The sequence below is a fragment of the Protopterus annectens genome, chromosome 5.part0 (genome assembly GCF_019279795.1).
Source record: "Protopterus annectens isolate FY-2018-M chromosome 5.part0, PAN1.0, whole genome shotgun sequence".
NCBI classification, from domain to species: Eukaryota; Metazoa; Chordata; order Ceratodontiformes; family Protopteridae; genus Protopterus; species Protopterus annectens.
In genome coordinates this window covers 1,278,221,210-1,278,246,413 of record NC_056735.1, presented here as the reverse complement: position 1 = coordinate 1,278,246,413, position 25,204 = coordinate 1,278,221,210, and the positions used below count along the sequence as shown (strand labels likewise).

Sequence of the window (25,204 nt, the reverse complement as noted above, 5' to 3'; positions counted from 1 at the left end):
ACGCTCAAGGATTGAACACGGCACATTCAGCCTCGAAGTGGTCGTATCCTAAACAATAAACACACTTCTTGTGGGCGTCAGAGTTAGAAATCTTATGTCCACAAGATGAGCATCTCTTAAACCCGGTAGGTTTATCAGACATGGTCCTACCAAAGCGCGCACGTGCACACACACGCACACACATGCACACACAGCACAAAGAAAAAACAACAAGCCAACTACAAAGTCCCCAAACTGCACCAAAGCAAAAAACTTGGACTAAGCACACACACACACAAGCCCAAAAACACTAAGGGGGAGGGACGGGAATAAAGGCGCCAACATCAAAAGACAGGAAAGGCAGACCTAATACTGAACAAGAGCTACAAAGAAGGAAGGGAAGGAAGTAAGAAGACTAACTACACAAAACTAAACTAACCCCCCACCCCCCAAGAAAAAAAATTAGAACACTTAACTGACAATTCTTCAAGAAAAATACACTGAATGAATGCTGCGAGCCTGAATCATGTCTGTAGCACAATGTGACAAATGAGATCTGAGGGTCTGAAGGCAGAAATGGATTATGGGAGTGGGAGGAGCTCGAGCCTTGAATCTGGTCTGTAAAGTGCTGGATCAGATCTGACACTGGATCTAAGACCCAGATGTGATGAATAATGAAATGGATAACATCAGATCTAAATGTTTGTATAATACTATACATCTTAGCAATGTAAAAATCACATTGATGTGGTCTGATAAGAATATATTTAAAGATTACATATTGTATGTTAAATAACATCCAGTATATTAAATTAAGCAACAGAATTCCAGCTGTACTTACTGCTAGTGCAGAAAGCTTCTGTTCATAAATGTCCATTATTTCTGAAATCCTCACATCTTTGAACTGCTCTTTTATCTGAAAGAAAATAAATTATTTTAATGTCTTAACTCATGCTGCTGTACAAAAATGTGATACTAAAGTTTTTAAAACCTGTCAGACATTTCCTTTTGCACTCTTCATTAGTTAATTCTTTTATGACTAGTTTAATGATATTACAGCACTAGTGTTCTAGAACTGGCACAGAAACAAAATAAACAAAGAAAATTTTGCACTGATAAAGGATAACTAAAATGAAAATGTAGGCATTGAGATAACACAAAAATGAAAACAACAAAAACAATGTACGTCATTCCTCTATTATACTTGCCAGCAAAACAAAATTATGCATCTATCATTTACTTAAATGCATCAAGGTGGCAAGAATCCAGAGTGCCTAGAAGCTGTCCATTCTGCTATCTGCCCCTTTATCACAAGAGGCAATATTGATGTACTAGCCAGGTGGAGCCCAGTAACTCAAACATACTTTGCTAATGCAAATGATTAGCTATTTTGCAAGAAGGGCTTGCTAAAATTTATTGAATATCTTGTGAAGAAACATTTCATTAGTTAAAGCTGCTGGTAGAATCAAGTAGCTTTGCGACAGCACATATTAAATTGAGGCTTGGTTTTTGGTCGACAATGTAAAAAGGAGAAATGCACACAAACCTCTGAGGTTATAAAAACTGCCTAGGATGACGACATTTTGTAACTGTTCCATCAGAAACTAAACTAATGGTCTATTCCAGCTGTGGAAATCAAGAGGTATGTTCTTAGAGTGTCAGCTGATCCATAAGACGATTTCATCAATAAGTCCTTTGAAGGGTGATGTTTCAACAGAAAATCTACATTTTTCAGGAAAATGCTAAGACGGTATGTATGGCCAATCAACACACCCTATGACAAAGTGCCAGCCACACTTGTCCTCTGCTCCTACCAGTTCAGTACCTTGTCAGTCGGAAGCACTCATCTGTAAACAAAACAAACAAAAAAAAAAACACAAAAGGCGGCTCTGATATCAAACTATTAATCCTTTAACTATGAATTTACTAGTCATCTCAGTTCTAGAGACAAAGGGTAAAACAGGTGGTGCTGAGGCAAGCTAGTCTTCATATTTTTTACATTTTAAATGCAGCATAAGTCCATTTCACAAAAAATTTCCTCTACTCTCAACACTCTCAAGACATTTTAGGTAGAAGTGGTAGTATAATACTAACCTACATTTTCCCATTAAAATAAATGTGATTAGAAACTAGACGTGCGGCAAAATGTTATTCATTAGCTTATCATCTCACTTCTTCCAGTCGCACAAAAACACATCATTGTTAGCCAGTCCATACCCAGCATCCCCCTAAGCAGTGAAATAAGTTATGTTTAAAAGGTCTTGCCCGCTTGCTCACTTTCTCTCTTTTACAGGAAATTATAGTTCATTCCCATTCTTGTGGAGTGGCAGCAGCCTCTTAGATGAGGCTGAAGTAACAGAAACAGCATTTTAGGCTGGACAGGCAGATCCCACATTAGGGTACTAGCTTCTGCACATCTGAAGAGTGATAGCTAAAGCCATTGCACATCTCCATTATCAGAATTTCTCTTAAATTACAGCAATATTGCACTATGAACTATAGAATGGGGGGTTGTGGCTATACTGTGGTTAATGGGGACATAATACTGCAGGCAGCATAAAGAAATGTCCCTCATAAACTGGGAAAGAATGCCTGACTGATTCTTGGACTAAATAGAAACAATACATTCTGAGTTTTGGGGAGGTGTGTGCTGGTCTCTTGGAATGGCAAGAGTGCCTAAGTAGAATGGTAGGCAAATGCCAGTCATCTGTGAAAATATTACTAAACAAAAGAGCTTGTGTTTATACAGGAAAATCCAAAGTGGAGTGGAGGAATATTAGCCTGACTAAACTGCCTGAGAATGCTATGGAATACATACACTGTTTCTATTTTGACTGCCATTTTGTCCACAGAGACAGACAAGTAGCAGATAATTGCCAGACATCTGTATAAAAAAAAAAAAACGTATCTACCTACTTCTTTTTACCAAAATTTCTGAAAATTGGGCGCGAACAAAGCTATGCCTCTTATAAAGTTATGAGCTTTAGAAGCTAATTACCTGTCAACTGAGAGAGGCACTAGAGACTAGTATTCGTATTTGAATGGAAGAACAGCAGCATTCCAAGGTTTTCAAATGAAAGCCCTCAAACAGCCTCTTTCATAGAACACACAGCTATAAAGGAAAAAATTCTCAACTTTTTCCTTTTGTTTTCTTAAATCCAGTGTCTCTTAAGCTGTCTGCCTTTACGTTAAGTTGACCATATAGTTTCTTCCCATTTTTCTTTTATTGGCTTTTTAGTAAACAAAGTAGTATCTTTGTGTGGAGGCACAACCCTAAATCTAATTAATTCATCTTTCTATTATATTCCATAGCTCCAGAATAATGAGTATTCAGTTATCTACAGGTGTAACCAATTATCCTCACACAAAATCTCTACTATTTCTGTTTTTATCGTAGCTAAGTCAGTTATATATTGTGTGCCCTATTCCTATTTTTATTGTAGCTAAATTGATTATATATTATGTGTACTCAACTTTCACCATTTAGCACTGATTTTAGATCTATACTGTGTTGATTCTCTTAGCTGTTATCTGTGCAATTACTAACAGTTATCCCTTAAAAAAAAAAAAAACTGCCACCATGGAGTCCCAGTCTGTTTTAGCCGTAGCTGTAATCTTCTCTGCTCTGTGAAAACCTGCACTGTGGTCCTATTAACTCCACTACAATCAGGGATAATTCCAGAATCAGTTATCTAATATTAAACTGACCTTACTGATTAGCAAATACCATTACTTTCTCAAATATCTCTTCAGCTCTATTCAATTGTAAGAATGTATATATGAGTAAATTCAAATTCCTTCCCAGCAATAATAAACTCAAAATAATCCTCTCTAATCTAGCCAAATCCAGCTAAAACTTAGTATTTTAAACATCTTAGAAATCATCTCTTAATACTATCTCAAAGCAATGACATACTTCCGACTCATGCCCTTCCTCTCTACAAACACCACTCCTACTCCCTTCCCCCTCCTCTAGCCAACCTACCACCACCACTAAATATCTTTTTATATCAACCAACATATGTAGTATTTGCAACAAAATCACTGAATTTCATGTTGGCTCTCTCAATAGACCCCAGATATCATAGCAGTTACAAAAGCTTGGTTAAAGCCACAAATATCAGATACTAAAATAATTCCACCTGGTTACAACATCCTTAGACAAGAGAGACTACAAAGTAGTGGGGGGTGTAGCTTTAATATAGTGTAATTCCTTAACCATTACATCTCACCCTAAACCTGTCCCAACTTTTGGACATATGGAAATATTATTAGCATCACGACACATAAATAATACTACACAATTATGTATAGCAGTAATATTTTTGATTTTTATTTATTTGCTTATTTAACATTTGTTAACCGGAAAAGTCCCGCTTGGAACAAAGCGAATTATATTCCCAAAGGCCAAAACATCCCAGTTCTAGAAGATTTTCTGTGTTGGACAACCCTTAACATATCTCATGGAACAGTCATTCTTGGAGATACTAATATCAATTGGCAAAGCTTAACTTTTAACTCCCCAGAACATAGTATTAGCCTCCATGGATACACTTCAGTTTGTCACAAACTCTACTAGTGTACTAAACAACCAACAAGAATCCACCTTGGACTGGATCCTAGTTTCAGACCCACACAAATAATCAGATACTGGTACCTTCCTAGACAGCTTAAGTGACCACTTACCTGCTTTTACATACAGAACCCAAATTCCAGTTCCAAAACCCCATTCTTGCAAAGCATCTAGAAACTTAAACAACTTCACCCAAACATCTTTGGTCAGCTTCCTAAAAGCCCACAATTGGACTCCACTTAAAATATTACCTTTAGAAAAAGCTGTAAACTATTTTAACAAGGTCTTCCTTGATACAATAAATACTTTAGCCTCCATTCGTTATAAAAGAACAAGACTTAATCATGCTCCATGGCTTACAAAACCAACTAAACTAATTCTTCACTCTAGGGACCGGGCCTGGAAAAATGGCACAAAAATAATAACCTAGCAAATGAAATTAATTTAAAACAACTCCATAATACAAAAAAGAAATTAATTAAAATGACAAAAAACTATTTTACCCAACAACTATCTGGTCAAAGAAACAACCCCCCAAAAATTCTGGAAATCTGTATCTTCACTCCTCAGTTCAGGAGCCACACAAAACCCATCACCATTTCTGGACAAAGACCATCAACAGAAAGCACACAATTTCAACTCCAACTTTATTGAGACCATTCTTAAACCTGTTAAAGAACCACCTCCAACAAATAAATACCCCATCGATACAATAAGTATCTCTAATATTTCTCAACAGAAAGCCAACTTGCATCCTCCACTCTATGATCATAATACTAATAACCTCTCAGAATTACTAACTTTCTCCCTAAAACCAGTACCCACCACCCAGATATTTAAACTACTAACTAAACTAAAATCATGGTCCCTCTCAGCAGATAATCTTCCCTCTGAATACTTTAAACTAAGTGCAGACCCAATAGCTTACCCAATCAGTATTCTAATTAATTGATCCATCTCTGAATCTAGTGTCCTTCAGATTTGGAAGAAATCCATAATAACCCCACTTCATAAAGTTGGTAGTACCAACAATTTAACTATCGACCATTTCCATACTCTCGCAGTTATCAAAAATACTAGAAAAGTGAAAACACTCAACTACTAAAACACCTCACTGACCATCTCCTAGCCCCTCCTCAACATGGCTTTCATCCTGTACACAGTACCACTACAGCCTTACTTTCATTTACAAACACTGAAAACAAAGCTTTGGGCACCAGTCTGTTAACAACCATAGTCTGACAAAACCTATTCAAAGCTTTTGACATAGTGTCACATACTAAACTAAATCAACAACTAGCAACCTTAGAATGCTCCAAAAATACCCTTACCTGGTTCACTAACTATATGGATAATAGACAACAATATGTGACATGGCAAAACTATCAATTTGGTTACCTGGTTAATAAGACTGGTGTCCCCCCAAGGGCCAATTCTCAGACCTTTGCTTTTTAATGTATTCATAAATAATCTCCACAGTCTCCCTTCGAAGTTCACTCATCCAATATGTGGACGATTCCACCATTATATCCTCCTCTAATAACTTCCCAGGTCTCCTAAAACTAACACAACACGCATTCTCAACAACAGAAACATGGCTTAACGAAACACAATTACTGCTAAATCCTAAAAAAAAAAAATCTAAGTTACTAATATTCTCAACAAAACCATTTAAAATTTACTCCCTAAACAAGACTGAAATAGAAAGAGAAAAACACTCAAGCAGTCCTGGATAAAGTGCCTTTCAGAATAAACATAGAAGAATCCAAAAATAGCTGAAAAAGGCAACACCAAAGCAGATCATCCTATAAAACTAACTTTTAATCCAGTTGATTATAAAGACAGTGAGCGCTTTCACGTTATCACAATGTTTCATCAGACTTTGAATAAAAACCATTAACTGCCAGCCATAAATAGTAAATTCAAACCCTTCTAGCATATTGCTCAACAGAGACAATTATGACATCATGTTAAAATTTAAAAAGACATGCTTTGTAAACAACATTTTTTGAAATATACACATATATAAAGCATGCATCATAACAAAACATTTCTAAAGCATATGTGCATTCAATGTATAAATATTGATATAATGCATATATTTATAAATGTCACAAAAAATACACACATCTTTGTATTTAAATAAAACTAAAGAATGTATACAATGTAGTTCATTCTAAAAATTAACTAAAGACAATATATATGTATGCATATGTCTAAAAATCATTCACATAAAGCTGTAAAAATTAAAATTCTAAATAAAGTGATTAATGTGCATACGGTCTAGCTGATAGAAAAGGTTTTAATGTCGTCCTGCCATTCAATCCACTCATTTTATGTGCTTGCAGGCGTATTATCCATCTACTTTCTTGACCCTCCATATAAGTCTTAACATTCCCTAACCTACCTGATTTCTTTATCAGTTCTAATGCTCTAAACTTAAATTTGTGTGTCATACCATGGGTTAACATGTTTAGCTAATGCGTTCTTATCATCTTCTTTATTTATAGCATAAATATGTTCTCTTACTCTTTCTCTGAGGGTCCTATTGGTTTTAGCTACATAGAAGGACTTGCATAACGGCATTGCGCCAGGTATACCAAGTCCCTCGTCTTACAGTCCGCATATTGTTTAAACACATATTCCTGTCTCGTGTCAGGGTGAACAAATGTATTATCACCTGCCATGTATGGGCACTGGTTGCAGCCCCTACAAGCAAACGTCCTCTGTCTATCTGAATATCTTATATTGTGAATCTTATCTTGCTCATAACAAAGTAATCGCTTAAGTGATTTTGTATTCCTATATGTATACCTTGGCCTACTTCCTACTATTGAGGAGATGTCCTCATCTACATTCAATAATCTCCAATTTCTCTCTATTACTTCTCTTACCTTATTGTTCCTATTAGTGAACGGAATAACCATTTAAGCCCCTCATTTCCTCTTCCGTTCAAACCTTCATCAACCCTATCAATATTTGTATTCCTTTGGAAGTATGGTCTTCCTTTTCTATTTCTATGTGACCTACTATTATGCATAGATCTCTCTATCTCACCACCCTTATAACCTCGTTGTCTAAAATTATCCGCCAATGTCTTACATGCTTCTCTGTAAGATTCATCATGACTAGTGTGTCTTGACACCCTTAGTATCTGGCTCTTCATTATATTGGGATAAATCTGAATTGGATGCATGCTGCTCCGATGTAACAAGCTGTTTTTCCAGCATTGTTTCCTAAACATATCAGTGTGTAATCCATCTTCCTCCCTGCTCAATTGCACATCTAAAAATTGTAATCTCGTCTGGGAACTAACACATTCAAAAGATAGAAAATCTGTTGTCCAATTCAGATATTCCACAAATTCTTCCAATCATTCACTAGTGCCCTTCCACGCAAGAAAAACGTCATCTACAAATCGTTCGTAGTAACTAATGTACACCCTATAATCTCCACTGTTCAATATATATGTCTTCTCCCAATATACCAACACCAGGTCGGCATATGAGTTCACACACAGGGTGCCCATCGCCACCCCCTTGGTTTGTAGAAAATATTCCTCTTCATACATAAAGACATTATTATTCAATACAATGTCTAACAATGACATGCATCTCATAATGAGATCCCTGGGCCCTCCTCCTTCAATTAATAAGAGCCTGACATATGTCAATAGGACAATTGTATGACCGTCTTTTATGAAGAGTAATAGACATAGATCTGTATAGAAACTCTTTGGTTGAGAAACCGATCGTCCCCACTTTCAGGGGACTGCCAAAGGTCCATAAAAGTTTGATGGACCCCAATATGAGACCTATAGTCTCAGGGAGGGGATGGCTTACAGAAACTCTCTCCATTTATTTGGAAAAACAACTCAGACCAGTGGTAGATGGTGTATCCATTATAATTAGGACACACAACAGTTTTTAGAGACCTATGCTGGGTATGTCTTTTCTGATGTAGATAGTGGTAATGAACTTTTGGTTTCACTTGATGTTGTTTCTTTATTTACATCCATACCAAATAACACAGGAATGGAATATGTCAGGCTCTTATTAATTGAAGGAGGAGTTCCCAGGGATCTCATTATGAGATACATGTCATTGTTAGATATTGTATTGAATAATAATGTCTATGTATGAAAAGGAATATTTTCTACAAACCAAGGGGGTGGCGATGGGCACCCCGTGTGCGAACTCATATGCCAACCTAGTGTTGGCATATTAGGAGAAGACATATGTATTGAACAGTGGATATTATGGGGAGTACATTGGTTACTACAAACGATTTGTAGATGATGTTTTTCTTGCGTGGAAGGGCACTAGTGAACGATTGGAAGAATTTGTGGAATATCTGAATGGGACAACAGATTTTCTATCTTTTGAATGTGTTAGTTCCCAGAAGAGATTACAATTTTTAGATGTGCAATTGAGCAGGGAGGAAGATGAACTACACACTGATATGTTTAGGAAACAATGTTGGAAAAACAGCTTGTTACATCGGAGCAGCATGCATCCGACTCATATTTATCCCAATATAATAAAGAGCCAGATACTAAGGGTGTCAAGACTCACTAGTCATGATGAATCTTACAGAGAAGCATGCAAGACATTGGCGGATAATTTTAGACAACGAGGTTACAAGGATGGAGAGATAGAGAGATCGAGAGATCTATGCATAATAGTAGGTCACAAAGAAATAGAAAAGCAAGACCATACTTCCAAAGGAATACAAATATTGATAGGGTTGATGAAGAAGGTTTGAACGGAAGAGGAAATGAGGGGCTTAAATGGTTATTCTGTTTACTAATAGGAACAATAAGGTAAGAGAAGTAATAAGAGAGAAATTGGAGATTATTGAATGTAGATGAGGACATCTCCTCGATAGTAGGAAATAGGCCAAGGTATACATATAGGAATACGAAATCACTTAAGCGATTACTTTATGAGCAAGATAAGATTCACAATATAAGATATTCAAATAGACAGAGGAAATTTGCTTGTAGGGGCTGCAACCAGTGCCCATACATGGCAGGTGATAATACATTTGTTCACCCTGACACGAGACAGGAGTATGTGTTTAAACAATATGCGGACTGTAAGACGAGGGACTTGGTATACCTGGCGCAATGCCGTTATGCAAGTCCTTCTATGTAGGTAAAACCAATAGGACCCTCAGAGAAAGAGTAAGAGAGCATATTTATGCTATAAATAAAGAAGATGATAAGAACGCATTAGCTAAACATGTGTTAACCCATGGTATGACTCATAAATTTAAGTTTAGAGCATTAGAACTGATTAAGAAATCAGGTAGGTTAGGGAATGTTAAGACTTATACGGAGGGTCAAGAAAGTAGATGGATAATACGCCTGCAAGCACATAAAACGAGTGGATTGAATGACAGGATTACATTAAAACCTTTTCTATCAGCTAGACCGTATGCACATTAATCACTTTATTTAGAATTTTAATTTTTACAGCTTTATGTGAATGATTTTTAGACATATGCATACATATATATTGTCTTTAGTTTAGTGTTTAGAATGAACTACATTATATATATTCTTTAGTTTTGTTTAAACACAAAGATGTGTGCATTTATTGTAACATTTATAAATATATACATTATATCAATATTTATGCATTGAATGCACATATGCTTTAGAAATGTTTTTTATGATGCATGCTTAATATATGTATATATTTCAAAAAATGTTTACAAAGCACGTCTTTTTAAATTTTAACATGATGTCATAATTGTCTCTGTTGAGCAATAGGCTAGAAGGGTTTGAATTTACTATTTATGGTTGGCAGTTAATGTTTTTTATTCAAAGTCTGATGAAACGTGATAACGTGAAAGCGCTCAGTCTTTATAATCAACTGGATTAAAAGTTCATTTTATAGGATGATCTGCTTTGGTGTTGCCTTTTTCAGCTATTTTTGAAGACTGAAATAGAAGTAGTGCACTCTGCAAAATTACTAGGCATGTCTATAGATGAAAAACTACTCTAACTAAAATATATTTAATACAATAAAAAAACACTTTTCAAATAAGGTAAGCTTTACAGACACAAATTTTTCATAGATAAACCTACAAGAACAAAGCTGGCAAATACCCTCCTACTCCCCTCCCTCCTTTATGGCTCCCCCATTTTTTTTTTACCAGCCCTCACACATCTCTCAGTAACAAATTACAATCATGCTATTATAAAACAGCAAAATATGTCACTGGCCTACCAAACCGCACACATCATTGCCAAGCCATCAAAGAATTAAACTGGCTTGAGTTCCCCCAGTACCTCCGTTACACCCAACTCACTATTGCTCACAAACTAATATATAACCCAGAAAACTGCCCAACACTTTACGATATCTTACAAACCTATATCCCTTCTAGGAATCTTTGGTCCACTTGTAAACATCTCCTACGTGTAGACAACCCCAGTAAAAGAGCTGGACAAAGTCTCTGCTCCCACTCGACAGCAAAATTATGGAATAACGTACTCCCCTCCATTACACAAATGGATTCCATAAAAACTTTCAAAACTGCCCTAAAAACCCACTTTCTTGACAATCATATCTACCTTTATAGCCATACCTATAGACAACCATAGAACCAATGCTAGGGACCCTGTCAAATACTCAGGCTCCTATGTTCCTAACAATCTACCAAAATAGCTATAATATTTCACTTTGTGACACAACTAATCTATATTTCCTTCCACAATCATATCTCTTCTTTCTTTATCTCTTAACTACCAATTGTTTTACACTATTAACCTTGCCTCTATCAAAGGGCTTAAATGAATAGATTGGTAGCTTTTGATATTATTCCTGCATACAGTACTGTCATAAAAGACTGAATATGCAATTCCACTAAAATGCTACATATGGAATACCTACACCCCATCTGAGTATAAAAAAAATTCTACATAGCGTACTTATGTTACTAAATTGTCATTTTTTTGTCATTAAATTGCAACTTTTATCACTGTTCTATTATTGTTAATAGTTTGTCATTGTAACAATCTTGTTTTGTAACTGGAGCTTTTCTCCCCGGGCCTCCATGAAAATGGGTTCCTGACTCAGTGGACTTTCCCGGTCAACAAATGCCAATAAATAAATAAATACATTATTACAAACAGCACAGCTCCCCGGCAAACTTTATAACCATCACTACTACTATGGACTTACTCCCCCTTGGAGAGATGCATTAAGGCATCTGTAACAATCCAATGCAAGTTTAGAATTAAACCCATATGATGCAACTACCACAGCAACAAATATATAATAAAAATAAAAAAAGCACATGGCCATCACCACAGATGCTCATTTCACAATTATAAAAGGGATTTAAAATTGGTAAGGAAGTCTGTCAAACTTACCTGTATGAAAGCCGTGAATAGAGGACTGCAACTTCACCCCATGCAGACACTTCCTTAGCTACATTAGGAAGCTCAGAAGAAAGCTACAACTCTGTACTGACCTTCTCTCTAATGGTACTTCCTTCACTGCCCACAAGGACATTGCTAACATTCTTCTGGATATTTTTTCCCCAACTTCTTTCCATCCATCCCCCACTCAGTCCTCATACTCGACAAAGTCCTTTTTAGGCACTTTCCAAATTTACTAAAAACACAATTTTCAGCTTTGCAGGACTGCAACTCCTGAATCTAGAGCTCCAAGAAAGAACTGTAGGCTAGTCACAGAACATTCACCACTCATTTACTTCCCAACAGAAATGAACCACAGAGAACAGGGTGTCCTTGTCTACTACTCAGTGCTATCTGAGCAGTGGGTACAGCCTTGTGTCCTCTTGATTTTTCTTCGATACAAAAGAAAGGACTGGATCTCTAATACTATGAGGAGAGGCACAAGCAGCAGCAGCTCTCGATACACAGTGTATGAACAAAGATAAGACCTCATAGCCTGCAGGTAAAGTATCTGTCAAGATCTGCAAAGTGCTCCACTGCAGAAAGACAACAGCCACCAGATGATTTCTGTGGACAGTCCAGCATTTTCATGACCAATGAAAAAAGGTCCAACACCAAGAGCAGTTCTGTGAGAACATAGCGGCTCTGAAATAACAAATACCCCACAGTCATGGCAACATACATACTTTCAGGTGCACAGCATAATCCAGATGGACCTTGTAATGCATTCTCCTCCAAGAGGTCAAAAGCAGTCAAGATCATGCCCTCTCCAAGGCTGGGAATGACCAACACCGGAGAATGTCCAAATGTTACCATAAAAAGAGAATTCTATTGAGATAAGCTCAGACAACACAACTTTTAATTTATGCTGATGGCTAGGGACTGCATCCATGGAAGCACTCTAAGAAGGACTGCCTCCTGGGCCTCTCCGGATGAGCAGCAGATATCAGTCATCCAGCTACAAGAATGTCAAGATGTCCTAGTAAAGGCTAAATGGCAACACTGTGTACTAGTGATATGCCAGAAGTGTGTTCTTATGTGTGAAGCAGAGTCATTGAGGTTCCAGAAGGCATTATCTACATCTAGTAGTACTATCCAGGCTCTTAGCTGAAGCAAACATATGATTACCACCAGAATGGAATGTACTGGACATGCTAGTTGAAGCTGTTGAAGTCCACAGTGAGATGTAAATCATGCACTAAACTTTAGTACCATACAAACATGAGCAAAATTCCTTTCCCTCCTCTAACATCAGACCACCTCTACAGACTATTTTAATATAACAGACTTGGCTTGTCCCAAAACCAATGATGAAATAAACTGATCTACTATTGAAGCTGTCTGTGACAGACGACGCATTCTAAGGTGAACACATCAAGATCTCACTAAGCCCCCTGCGATGGTTCTCTAGTCTTAGGTTAACTTGATGAGATGTTCCTCACAGCTAGTACCAGACCAAAGAACTGCAGTGGAGCTGCTAGAGTAAGCCAGTTTAGACAGCAATGAAGAGTACAAGATTGTATAATACCTGAGGACTTTTCTTAGATTAAAAATGCACTTTAAGATCCACTACCAGTAAATCCAAGTGCAGCAAATATATGGAAAAAAAAAAAAAAAAAAAACAAGCCCAACTACAGAAAAGCTGACTTATTAAAACATACAAAGCTTTCAGGAACAACTCCTTTCTTTAGTGCATAAATACCATTAAATTGAAACTATTTAAATACCCAAAGAAACAAGTCACATGACAACCCTCCCAATGGATAACCACATGTAATAAACACAATAAAACACACTTTAGAGCATATTATAGAAATGCTCCATTTTAAATTCATTTGTTTAACCCTTAAAATGGGTTCAAGTGTAACCATTGTATTCAGTCCTGGTTATTTATATATATATATATATATATATATATATATAAAGATATATATACACATTATATACATATATGTGTGTGTGTGTATATATATATATATATATATATATATATATATATATATATACATATATATACATACACACACACACACACACACACACACATATATATATACATATATATATACATACATACATGGATTTTATATTTGAAAGCCGACTCCTTACCAGGACTGAATATAATGTTTTTTATGCACTGAAGAAGGGAGCTATTGTTCCCGAAAGCTTTGTATGTCTTAATAAATCAGCATTTCTATAACTCAGCTGGCTTTTCTTAGGCGCCAAGGAAGTTTCTTGTTCACAGGTTATTAGATAACTGACCAGTTAAGCCTTCTAAAGTCTAGTCACTGCAGTCCCACAGGTACATCCAGATAGTTACTCTCCCTGTCCATAAGGGATAGTAAAGCTAGGCTTGGGGTAAATCTACACTATCTCATTCTCTTATCTAAGACTTAAACATAGTAAGGGTTAAGCCTTGCTTTACAGAAAGTGGGGGTTATTCCAGAGGTGGGGAATTCTTTGAAAGTAATACCTGTCACGTCAACAAGTCTTATTTATGTTGCAGTACATGGGTCCATTCGTCTTTTATTTATGTTACTGCCAGTTTTGCAGACATGTAGTAGTCAAGCAGGAGTGGGTTGTTTACAACTTTGTAGGAATGTTTAGGAGAGAGGGGAGAGACAGACAGGATTGTTAGATGCTTTAGGTAACACAAAGTTCATATTTTTTTTTGTAGTGAGAAACTGCATGGTTTTTTCAAGATGACTTACATGTATGGACAGGGACATACTGATGGGCACACTGTATTCTATTATGGGCCTTATGAGAAATGAGTAGATGGGAAGAGAAGAATGATGATATTTTGATTGAGAGAAGATGCCCTCAGTAATCAGGTGAGAAAGATAGAAAGCGTTCCTAATGACAGTGGATATGTGGTCATCAAAGGAGAGTAAGTTATCTAGAAAGATACCCATGACTCTAATCACACTATTCTAAGAGGAGGGTGTCACTTGTGAAATGTGTAGAATAATTCAGGTTTCATAAAGCGTTAAAAGGGGAAATACTATAAGAGCAGAGATGGAAACAAATGCGCGCATGTGTCTCATTTGCAAAAGGGACACTGAGGGGAGGAGGGACTGATGAACTGCCTCAGATCACCATTGACTGCAAGGAAATTGGCCTTGAGTAAGTCTCTAAAGACAGCTGAATTAGTCATTGTTATCTTTCGGCTTTTCCCGGTTAGGGGTCGCCACAGTGGAACTCCGGTCCGCTAATGATTGGCAGTAGATTTTGACAAACGCCAAGGTGCCAGCTCGACGTTCAACCTTCAACGAAGGCACGCCCATTTACACGTCTTTCGAACACCCACCCAACCACGGAGAGGACATTCAGATTCCACACAGAAGGCACTCCCTGCACTCCAACTGAGAATCGAACGGGAGAACCTCTTGCTGTGAGTCAACAATGCTACCGCTGCACCACCGTGGATGAAATCTGTAAAATAGTGCAAAGATCTTTTCTGCACAGTGGGGTGTGACAATGACCAGACAGATGCTATTTCTAAGATCAAATATGTTGGTGTCACTTGTCAGTGAGGGTACTGCTTCAGCAAAGAAGTTTTCAATGATGAAGCCAAGGAAGTGCTCAGAATATTTACTTGTAAAGGTGTAAGTGCACAGTTTTATAGATAAGTTGTTAAAGTCTCCTAGAAAAATGGTGTTTAGATAAATGAGCATGATTCTACTTCATTAAAGTACATTTTCCGATTTGCTGGTATCATATAAGGAATTTTGTAGCTCACCAGGCTGTAGTATAAGGTATTGTTCACAGTCATTGTGCTAGCTGATTAGGTTTACAATCAAAAGACTGAAAGTCAGTTTAACGTCAGGCTCCTGTTCAAACATCGTAGGAGCGACAGTCGAAAATGTTGACAGTCAAGTGAAAGGCAGTTAAGAAGATCGTTAACAAGGCAGAGACATGCAGCATGTCTGTAAATGGTAACTGTCGACATTAACATCGAAAACAGACTGCCGATATTATTATTATTAATGCAGTCAGTGAAATGTGTCAAGGACATCATCGTTCGCGGCTGTATATTCTGTGGTTTTGATAGTAATCCAGCTGATTATTCAAGAGGTGATGGTGTTTCACAAACTCAGACATGCCATTGCTGGTATTTCTGGTATCTGCACTTGCGGGCTTAACTGAGTGGTAGGCATACTGTCCTTGTCCTGGAATGAGGTTTCAGTGAAAACACAGGTATTCCCATTTTCCAAAATTTAGACAGTCTTGTGGCTGGACATTTTCTTATTAGTCTCATGAATATGGGCAGTGGTACATTGACATTTATCAGACTGGAATTTGTATTTTTGAGACAGGTAACCTGAAAAGACTGACATTGCCTAAAAAAAGGTGATATGGGAGTAGATAAAGTGTAAGCCGGTATTTGAAAGACCTGATGAGATAGGTGCAAAGGTGCAAAACAGGCAGGACTGTTTCCCATCTTTCTCCAGGCTGACCTTCACATCAAAGCCCCTCAGAATAACACCAACAACTTAGGCCTAACTGAAACAATTGCCCAAGTAAGGGTAAATGTGAACGCTTTTGGTTCAGCAACAGGAGATTATTGAAGCCTGGCATTTGGAAAGCCTTGGGAGGAGTAGCCAATAAAAAAGGTAAAGAGGTAAACTCATTATGATAGTCCCTGACTTGAATGTGAGAGTAGCAGTCCAAGTGAAGGAAATAGGTATGTAGGCATCCCTGAAAACCAGGGTGCTCAGAGCTTGTAGAAAAGCTGGGGTATGCATATACAGCTGATGTTTTGACAAACCTCTTCAATCCTGACAAGTCTGCAAAGGGTCTACAAGGACCACCTTTCCTATGCAACAAGAATAATCATGAGCAGAAGCCTATGCCCTCTTCTCCTCGGGATACTCCATATATAGCCTCACTAAACAAGATCCCCCAAGCTGGTGTTTTGTCTTTGCTCTTGGGGTATTGATAAAATCTGCTGGAATTGTAATGCTGTCAAGGACTATAGGCTGTATTCCTGTCAGACCACTTGCAGGACCCACTTCTGCTTTGTTATTCTCCCCCACTGTGTTGCACGTATGGCCATCTAACCTCCATTTTTTTTGTGTTATTACAAAAGGGGATTTAGTGTGGGACGGTTGAGGTAGGTTTTGAGAGAGGATAAGGAGTAAGGTGAAGCATAGAACAGCTACTGCTGCTCCTTATCTAAAATATGGTCTGAGGGGCAAGCTTACATTCATGATCTCCTTGTCACACTTGTATGCTCACTTTCTGCTCTTTGCTGTTACCCTGGTGATGGCAGAAGGGCCAGTTCATAGACTAGTACTTCCTATCATACCTTGGGATAGGAAGACAAAATGTAAGTGATTACTTACCATAACAATAGACAGCGTTATCTTCTTCTGTCTGTCTCAACTTGTAGGTATGTCATATCTGACGGGATCTGATGCAGTCAACTTCAGACTTTGGATCTAAGGCTCACACTCCTCCCCATTTCCGTAATACTCCTCAAGCCTAACAGCTCCTTAGATCAAGTTTGCCCTCCTATAACAGACTGAATAGCATGCAATATTTATAGATAAGGATGATTAGGAATGACAATAAGACTTCGTCAAGGATTGCAAATAAGGCAAAGCTCCTGACAGGTACAGTGGGGTCAGTAGGGAGTGTAACACGGTAAAAATTTGGATGGGGAACAGAGGGAGGGAAGGTTGAGATTGAAAGAAGACAACACAGATCTAATATTATGGTAACTGCGTAAGTTTTGTATCTAGTGTCTTTTCCATCCAGCTCCATGTAGTCTCAAGCAACAATAAACCCTGGGAGGTACTATGGAAGGATATCCTAGAGGATGGTGGAACCAACTGAAGCCTTAGACCTGGACTGCAAGTCCAACTTGTAACAAGAGGTAAACATATGAACTGTGGGCCAAGTACTCTCAGCACAAATATCATCAATAGAGACCCTAGAAAAGGAGGCCATAGAGGTTGCTACCACTCTTGTTGAATGCGTTTTAGGTTCGTTAGGTAAAGAGAGTCCCATGGCACTATAGACAAAAGTGAAAGAATCAGACAACCACCTGGACAATGCAACCCTGGTTCCTAGCTTAGTTAAAGAAAAGGACGCAAGTAGTCGGTTAGCTTTCCTGACATCCTTTGTATGATGCAAGTAAAAATGTGAACATCCAACAAATGCGGAGGAATTCATTTCTAACTGAAAAGTAACAACCACCAGAAAAAGAAGCTAGACAACACCATGATGTTCCATCTGTGTTGTCTATCTTTATTTATCCATGACAGACTTGTCCGGTTCCAATATCATAACGGACTCAGCCATTACTACAGCTCGCGCCAACCAAAAACTCTCAAGCTTCACCTCTACCCGAATCCCTCTCTCTCAATTACCTCAGGTCAAGTTTGCAGAAAAATTGTAAACATATGAGAACATACATACATTGTACAAATAAATAAAAAAAACTGCTGTGGTCACCAGGCTAAAGAACAACATTCACTTTAATGAAAATAAAAGCAACTGAAATAAAACCACTTATTTAAAAAACAATGAGCACTTTCAGGTAGCAAATAAACCTTCTTCATATCTAAATGCATAGCCATTAACTCGATATTTAAAAGCACAAATCAGAATAATGAGTATCTAAATCAACCAATCAATGTCTATCTCCTAATGCACAACCCAACCTCTGTGGTTCGTCATCATTTCATTCATAAAACGAACACAAATACCAGATATAAAGTGATGGCTGTCTAAACAACCAATTGTTGCCCTTCTCCATTGACACAATTGCTAGTACAAAATCAAACCACCTTAGTTCATCATCACTTCAGTCATAAAGTAGCAACGATCACTATCTCATAGGCAGCCCCCCCCCCCCCTTTAAGGGCAGGTTTAAGGGATAAATTATTATTCACACCTGGTAATTTTTCCGCTCAGAGTTCTAGCAACTGTGTTGGCTCCACGGAGATCATCATGTACCACTTGTAAAACCATAAATAAGAAATAATGCCCTGTATTTAACATGGTATGTTTAGCCAATGGACTCTTCGTATCTCTGTCCAGTGTCACTCATACATTGAGAAATACGCTTCTTAACTTGCCTATCCATTTTGCCTATATAAAAGCTGCTGCAGGAACGACAGGTAGCAATATGCATATATATATGTTTCGCTCTGCAGTCAACATATGTATGCAGACTGTACTTCTTGCCCGAAGCAAGCTGTATTAACTCATTATTAGAAAAAATGCATTTACATGAAGTACATAATCTGCATGGAAATGTTCCTTTTCTTGATAATGCAATATTGCCATTCACAGAATCTGAAGTTCATAGGTTCATAGGTTTATACTAGGCTATCTGCCCTAAGGCATTTATAAGCCTAGCCCAAATTTTTGTGGCTTACGCCACCCCTTATATGAAAAAATACTGTGCCCATTAGTTTGTTGTGCCTCTGTCCAGCAGTGACACAAAGATGATTCCCGGGGTAAACCTACAATCTCCCATCCACAGGTCAAGATTTCTCTTGAACAGAGCCAGCGAGGTGCTCTGCCTCACATGGACCGGGATTCTATTCCATAGCATAGGGAGTCATCTGAGTGATAAATCTATCCCTCCAGCACGTCCTATTTATATCTGTGCTAAGGTTTAAGTCGCTTGCTCTAGTGGTTTTGGTGGATTTGGATTTTTTGAGGTGGAGCATATTAATTCCGGGTTGGACATGGCCTTGTATGTCAGGCACATGTCACCTCTGAGCAGACGGTATGCGACTGAATAGAGCTGGAGTTTCTTCAATCTGGCAGCATATGACAGATTTTGGAGTCCCTTTATCCTTTTGGTGCGGAACTTTTGGAGTCTCTCCAATTGCTGCAGATGTCGGGTGAGATACATCCCGAATGGGGCATTGTACTTGATCATTGGTCTGATAAGTGAAGAGTACAGGGGAACAATGACCTCACTAGATCTGGATGTGAATCCCTTCATGATCAGGTGGGCAATGTAGAAGGTCTTTCTAACCACTTTAGCAACGTGAGTGTCAAAAGAAAGTCCACTGTCAACCTGGGTCCCCAGGTCCCTGATAACCTCTTCTGTGCTTAGTGGATTGCCACCTATACTGTAGCTTGAGGTTACCTTGTTTTTCCCGAAGGGTATGACTATACATTTATTGGCGTTTAACTTCAGGCCATGGCTCTAGCACCAGCTATCTGTTTCCGTGAGTCCCTTCTGAAGGATATCCGTGTCCGATGCACTTTCCACTATAGCACCCAGTTTGCAGTCATCTGCAAACTTTGTTAGCCAAAGTCCTCCCATGTTGGCCTGTACTTCTGAGAAGTAGATGCCGAACAATAGGGGGCCAAGGACCGAGCCCTGTGGGACACCACTTGTGACCGGCTTGGAGTCTGACAAAGCGCCAGCAACTCTAACCCTGTGGGTTCTATCCTTAAGCCAGTTTGCAACACATCTTGTGACATATGGGTTTACATTTAAGCTGGTAAGTTTTTCTACAATACCCGAGTGGGGTATTGTGTCGAAAGCCTTTGCAAGGTCAAGGTAGGCTGTATGGACTGCCTTTCCCTCATCAATGGCCTTGGTGACTGTTTCGAAGAAGTCGACCAAGTTCAAAAGGCATGATCTTCCCTTGACGAAGCCAAACTGGGTCGGGTCCAATGTCTGCAAGTCCCCTATATCTTTGTTTATGAGCTCCATTATGATCCTCTCCATAGCTTTGCAGACTAGACTTGTTAAGCTTATGGGGCGGTAATTACCAGGGTCCGTAGAGACACCGCCTTTGTGGAATGGGACCACAGTTGCCATACGCCACTCCTTGGGCACGTATCCTGTGGTAAGGCTGAGATTAAACAGCTGCCTTATGTGCGGGTTTAATTACTCATTTAGCTCATGTAGCACACAGCCGGGGACACCATCCGGTCCCATTGATGCTGTGTTTTTAGCTTTAGACAGAGCAGCTTTCACCTGCACTTTTGAGATGTCTGGGAGGCTACACTCCGCTGGGATAGTTATCTCTCCTTGAGGGGGGTGAAGTTTGCACTGAACCTGTCTGCCAGTATGTTGGCAATGTCTGTGGGTTCAGTGATTTTTGTATCATTTTGGACTAATTCTGAGCATATCTGGGAGTTTCCACCCAGGTTCCTAACATAGCTGAAAAAGGCCTTATGATTGTCCTTTGAATCCATGGCAATTTTTCTCTCAAAATTGGCCTTAGTTGATTTTATGAGTGCTCGTATTTTTTACTAATAATGATCAGGGGTGACTTCCCTTTTATGGATTTTGTTCTATCATGCAATAGCTTTCTCCTCTTATTGTAAAGTTTGTTAATGGCTGGGGTCCACCAGACTGGACGTTTGCCCTTTGTGGAAAGAGTCTTGGTTTTATTTGGGATTGCCTGATCCATGCAGTCCTGGAGGTGTTCATAGAAGGCATTTGTAAGGGCTTCCGCAGCTTGGGTTGTGGTTTCCACTGGCTCAGGGGCCTTGAAGGATACCACACCAGTCTTGAGTAGTGTGAAGTTTGCTTTAGAGAAGTTCTTCACTGTGGTCATTTTTGTTTGGGGTGGGGCGGGATGTGGATTTCCAGTGAGATTAGTTTATGATCAGATCTCACCAATGAGGGATATACTTCCGGTGTGGAGCATTTTGTCCCCATGTTTGTGATAATGAGATCTAGTATATTTTCTCCTCTCGTGGGAACAGTGACTAGCTGTTCCATGGCATTTGAATTTATGAACTCCAGGAACCGTTGGGCTAGAAAGTTAGGGCTTGAGAAATGTTCCCAGTCTATATTCGGGTAGTTGAAGTCACCCAATATGATGGTGTTTGGAGATACATTTATACCCACCAGTGTCTTCAGGAAGGCTGTGTGGGGTTCCTGAGTTTGAGAGGGTGGCCTGTAGCATGCTACAATTTGTAGAGCAGTTTTGCCTATGGTTAGTTGCACCTGGATGGTTTCCGAAGCTTCGTGAGTTGCCACCAACCTGGAGGTGTGGGCATCTTTTATGAATATGGATACACCCCCTCCTTTTGTGGTGTGGTCCGGGTTTTGGGGCCGGAACGCATGATATGAGGTAAAACCTAATAGTGCCGGGGTGCTATCAGGAGCCTTGAACCAGGTTTCAGTTACAGCACAGACATCGATGTTCTCCATACTGAGAAGGGCCTCGAGTGCGTGCATTTTGAGATTTAGACTTCTGGCATTGAGCAGCATTACCCTCAGTTTCTTCCCATTTTTGTTTTCTAGGGTGGTAGGTTTAAAATTTGAGCCTTGCCTAAAAAAGGCACTATGGGGGTGGCAAGAGCCTTAGCCAATATCCAGAATCCCAGGGGTGACAGGTGCAAGCCGTCCCTTGCAAAGCAGCGTGGCTTGTCAAGCATGTCATCCCAGGCAGACAGACACTGGATCCCCTTTGAATGACACCAGACATTAAGCCAATTGTTAAAGCTGATCATCTTGTCTCTATATTGTGGCATCATTCTTGAAGGAAGGATACTGCTCAGGGTCAGGGTCATACCTGCCTGGGCTACATAATCAGAGAGCTCCTCTATGTCTCTTTTCATGTAGTCCAGGGAGGTACGTCTCAGGTCGTTCACACCAGCATGGACAATGACTGTGTCATATTTGTACTTGCCGTGGAGTGACCAGAATGCTTGTGTTATGTGGCGGATTCTAGCGCCCGATAGGCAGCTTACTGTGACCCTCTCCTTGTTCAGCCTGGTGAGTGGGACGTCAGTGTGTCTGACTATGGAGTCACCTATGACAAGTATGTTTGGTGTTGTATTTGGCCTTAAGGGCTGTGACTGCTTTGCACACTGCTTTTGTGGTTTATGTGTTGCTTGTGGGGTGTCTTGAGGTAGCAGTTGTTTGGGTGTCTGCTTTGGAGGCCTCTGCTGTTTAGGTAAAGTTTTACTCAGAGCCTCAGAGTATGTCTTTGTGTGTTTATGTGTTTGATTCAGTGGTGTGGTAGCATTATGTGAGGCTGGTTTTGTGGTGTGTGTAGTTGCCTTCTCCTCCTGTCTGGTCTTGCCAGTCCTGAGTTGAGAGAGCTCAGCCTCCAGTTTGGCTAAATAGCTGCATCTCGCAAGTATTTGTGTTATGTGGGAGGCGGAGAGGGTTGTCTGTGTACATGAGGCAGTTATAACATTGCCTCAAGATTCCCAGATTCACCAGCTGGACCGGAGAGGAGATTGACAACTGACCTTTGGACATGCTAGAATAATATTGGGAATTCCTTAATAATTGAAAAGAAGGGCCAGTGGGGAGTGAGGGTGTAGTGCTTTTAATTTTTAGTGCTGACTTATATAATTGCTTTAGTGAGCAAGTGCCAGGTAACTTGAGTGCAATGTGTTACAAGTAACTAAATGCAAAAACGACAAACAGTAACTTTCTTTCAAGTGAAACAAGGAAATAAGTACAGTAAGCAATGCAGATATCACTAGTGATCCACAGAAGCGCTGAGAAGCCGCGTATTAGGTGGAATTAGCTTCCAAGGAAATAACAAGCAAACTAACAATAAGCATATAAACAAAGCTAGATTTAGCAGGCTATCTAGTCTATGCTAGAGCAAACAAGGTGTACCAATTTCAGTAAGATACAGTTCAAATATTCAGGCACTATAAACCTTTAACCAGAAATTCCCAGCTCAGAAGGGCAGAGTCCAGCCTCTTCTCCCACAAGAGAGCAGACCACAAACCTTCTTAATGTAAAATAACTGGCCTGAAGCCCAAGTGCCTAAACCAGAACTAATACACTTGGACACTGGGCTCTCAATCAGCAGTTCCCAACTTAGAAGGATGAAAGCTACCTGTCCTGCCACCACAGTGCTTGCCACAAACCTTCCTAATGTAAAAACTGGTCTGAAGCCCAAGTGCTTAATCCAAAAGACTTAGAATGATAGCTACACTTTAATCAAGTTACAACCAAGCAGTAATAAATACAATTGAATACTTTAGAGAATGTCTGGATTAGTGCTCAAGTTACACAAACAAAGCTAGATCCAGCAGGCCCAAATCCAGTCTATGCCACAGCAAACAAGGCGCACCAACTTCTGTAAGAAGCAGTTCAGATATGCATGCACTATAAGCCTTTAACCAGAAATTCCCAGCTCAGAAGGGCAGAGTCCAGCCTCTCCTCCCACAAGAGTGCAGACCACGAACCCTCTTAATGTAAAATAACTGGCCTGAAAGCCCAAGTGCTTAAACCAGAATTAATACACTTTTAGAATAACAGACACTGAGCCCTCAATCAGCAGTTCCCAACCTAGAAGGATGTAAGCTACCTGTTCTGCCACAACAGTGCAGACCACAAACCCTCTCAGTGCAAAACAACTGGTCCGAAGCCCAAGTGTTTAAACCAAAAGGCTTAGAATGAGTTACACCAAGCAGTAATAAATACAATTGAGTATTTTAAGATGATGCAAAAGTAAAATGAAGTAGGTAGAAACACAAGTACAGTAAAAGCAGATGAAATTTTTTTTTTTTAATCTGAACAAGTGCTGAGATCAAAGAAACAGATTTGAGTGCTGAAACTATAAAACTGGCTAGTTATAAGAAAAAAAAAAAACAAGTTAGAAGGCTTCCCTCAAACACAAAAGGGCTTGGGGGCTCAGAAGCCTACAAATAGTCTATACCACTTAACAGGAAAGGCAGGAAATAAGCTTAATTTTTTTTTTGTCTGTTTCCCAGATGCTCTCTTTGTACACAGTAGGAGTGCCTAAAATCAGAATATGATCTCACTGCACTCAGTTGACTGAGCAAATGAGATGAGCCCAGAGGCAGGCTGAGGGGCGGGCAGTTTCAAGGCCACTAAGATTAACACCAAAACAAAAACAGGGACGGTGGGTGGGAATAACTGAAGAGCAGAATAACTGCCAGTTCAGTTAAATATTCCTTCAACACAGTTTAAATCAAATTAAATACTGTATTTTTTTTAAAAAAAGTGCAGATAAAGGTACTTAAATTCTCTTATACGTCCAGTTGAATATAACCAAGTTCTTAGCCGGCCAAAGCTGAGGTTTTTAAGCAGAAAATATTTCACAATGCACCACTTAAATAGGCAAGGACAGGAAATCAAAGAATGTGGCTACCCCCACACCTGTAATTACTAGCAAATAACAAAATTCAGCAAACACTAGAAGTACAACATAGATGCTGTTTGAGATTCTTATTTCTCTTAAAGCCAAACTGAGGTTCTTGTCAAACCATTTTTCTCAACCTCAGGTCAA

At 39.1% G+C, this 25,204-nt stretch overlaps 1 protein-coding gene across 2 annotated transcripts in view; it reads right to left on the bottom strand.

The window, feature by feature from the left end:
- Window positions 1-25,204, bottom strand: part of CIP2A (cellular inhibitor of PP2A) — a 2,713,480-nt gene that overhangs the window by 788,990 nt on the left and 1,899,286 nt on the right. For both annotated transcript variants that reach the window (XM_044071100.1, XM_044071101.1), the window contains one exon: window positions 821-895. In XM_044071100.1, the coding sequence (XP_043927035.1) occupies window positions 821-895 (75 nt within the window). The remainder of the gene's footprint in view (window positions 1-820; window positions 896-25,204) is intronic.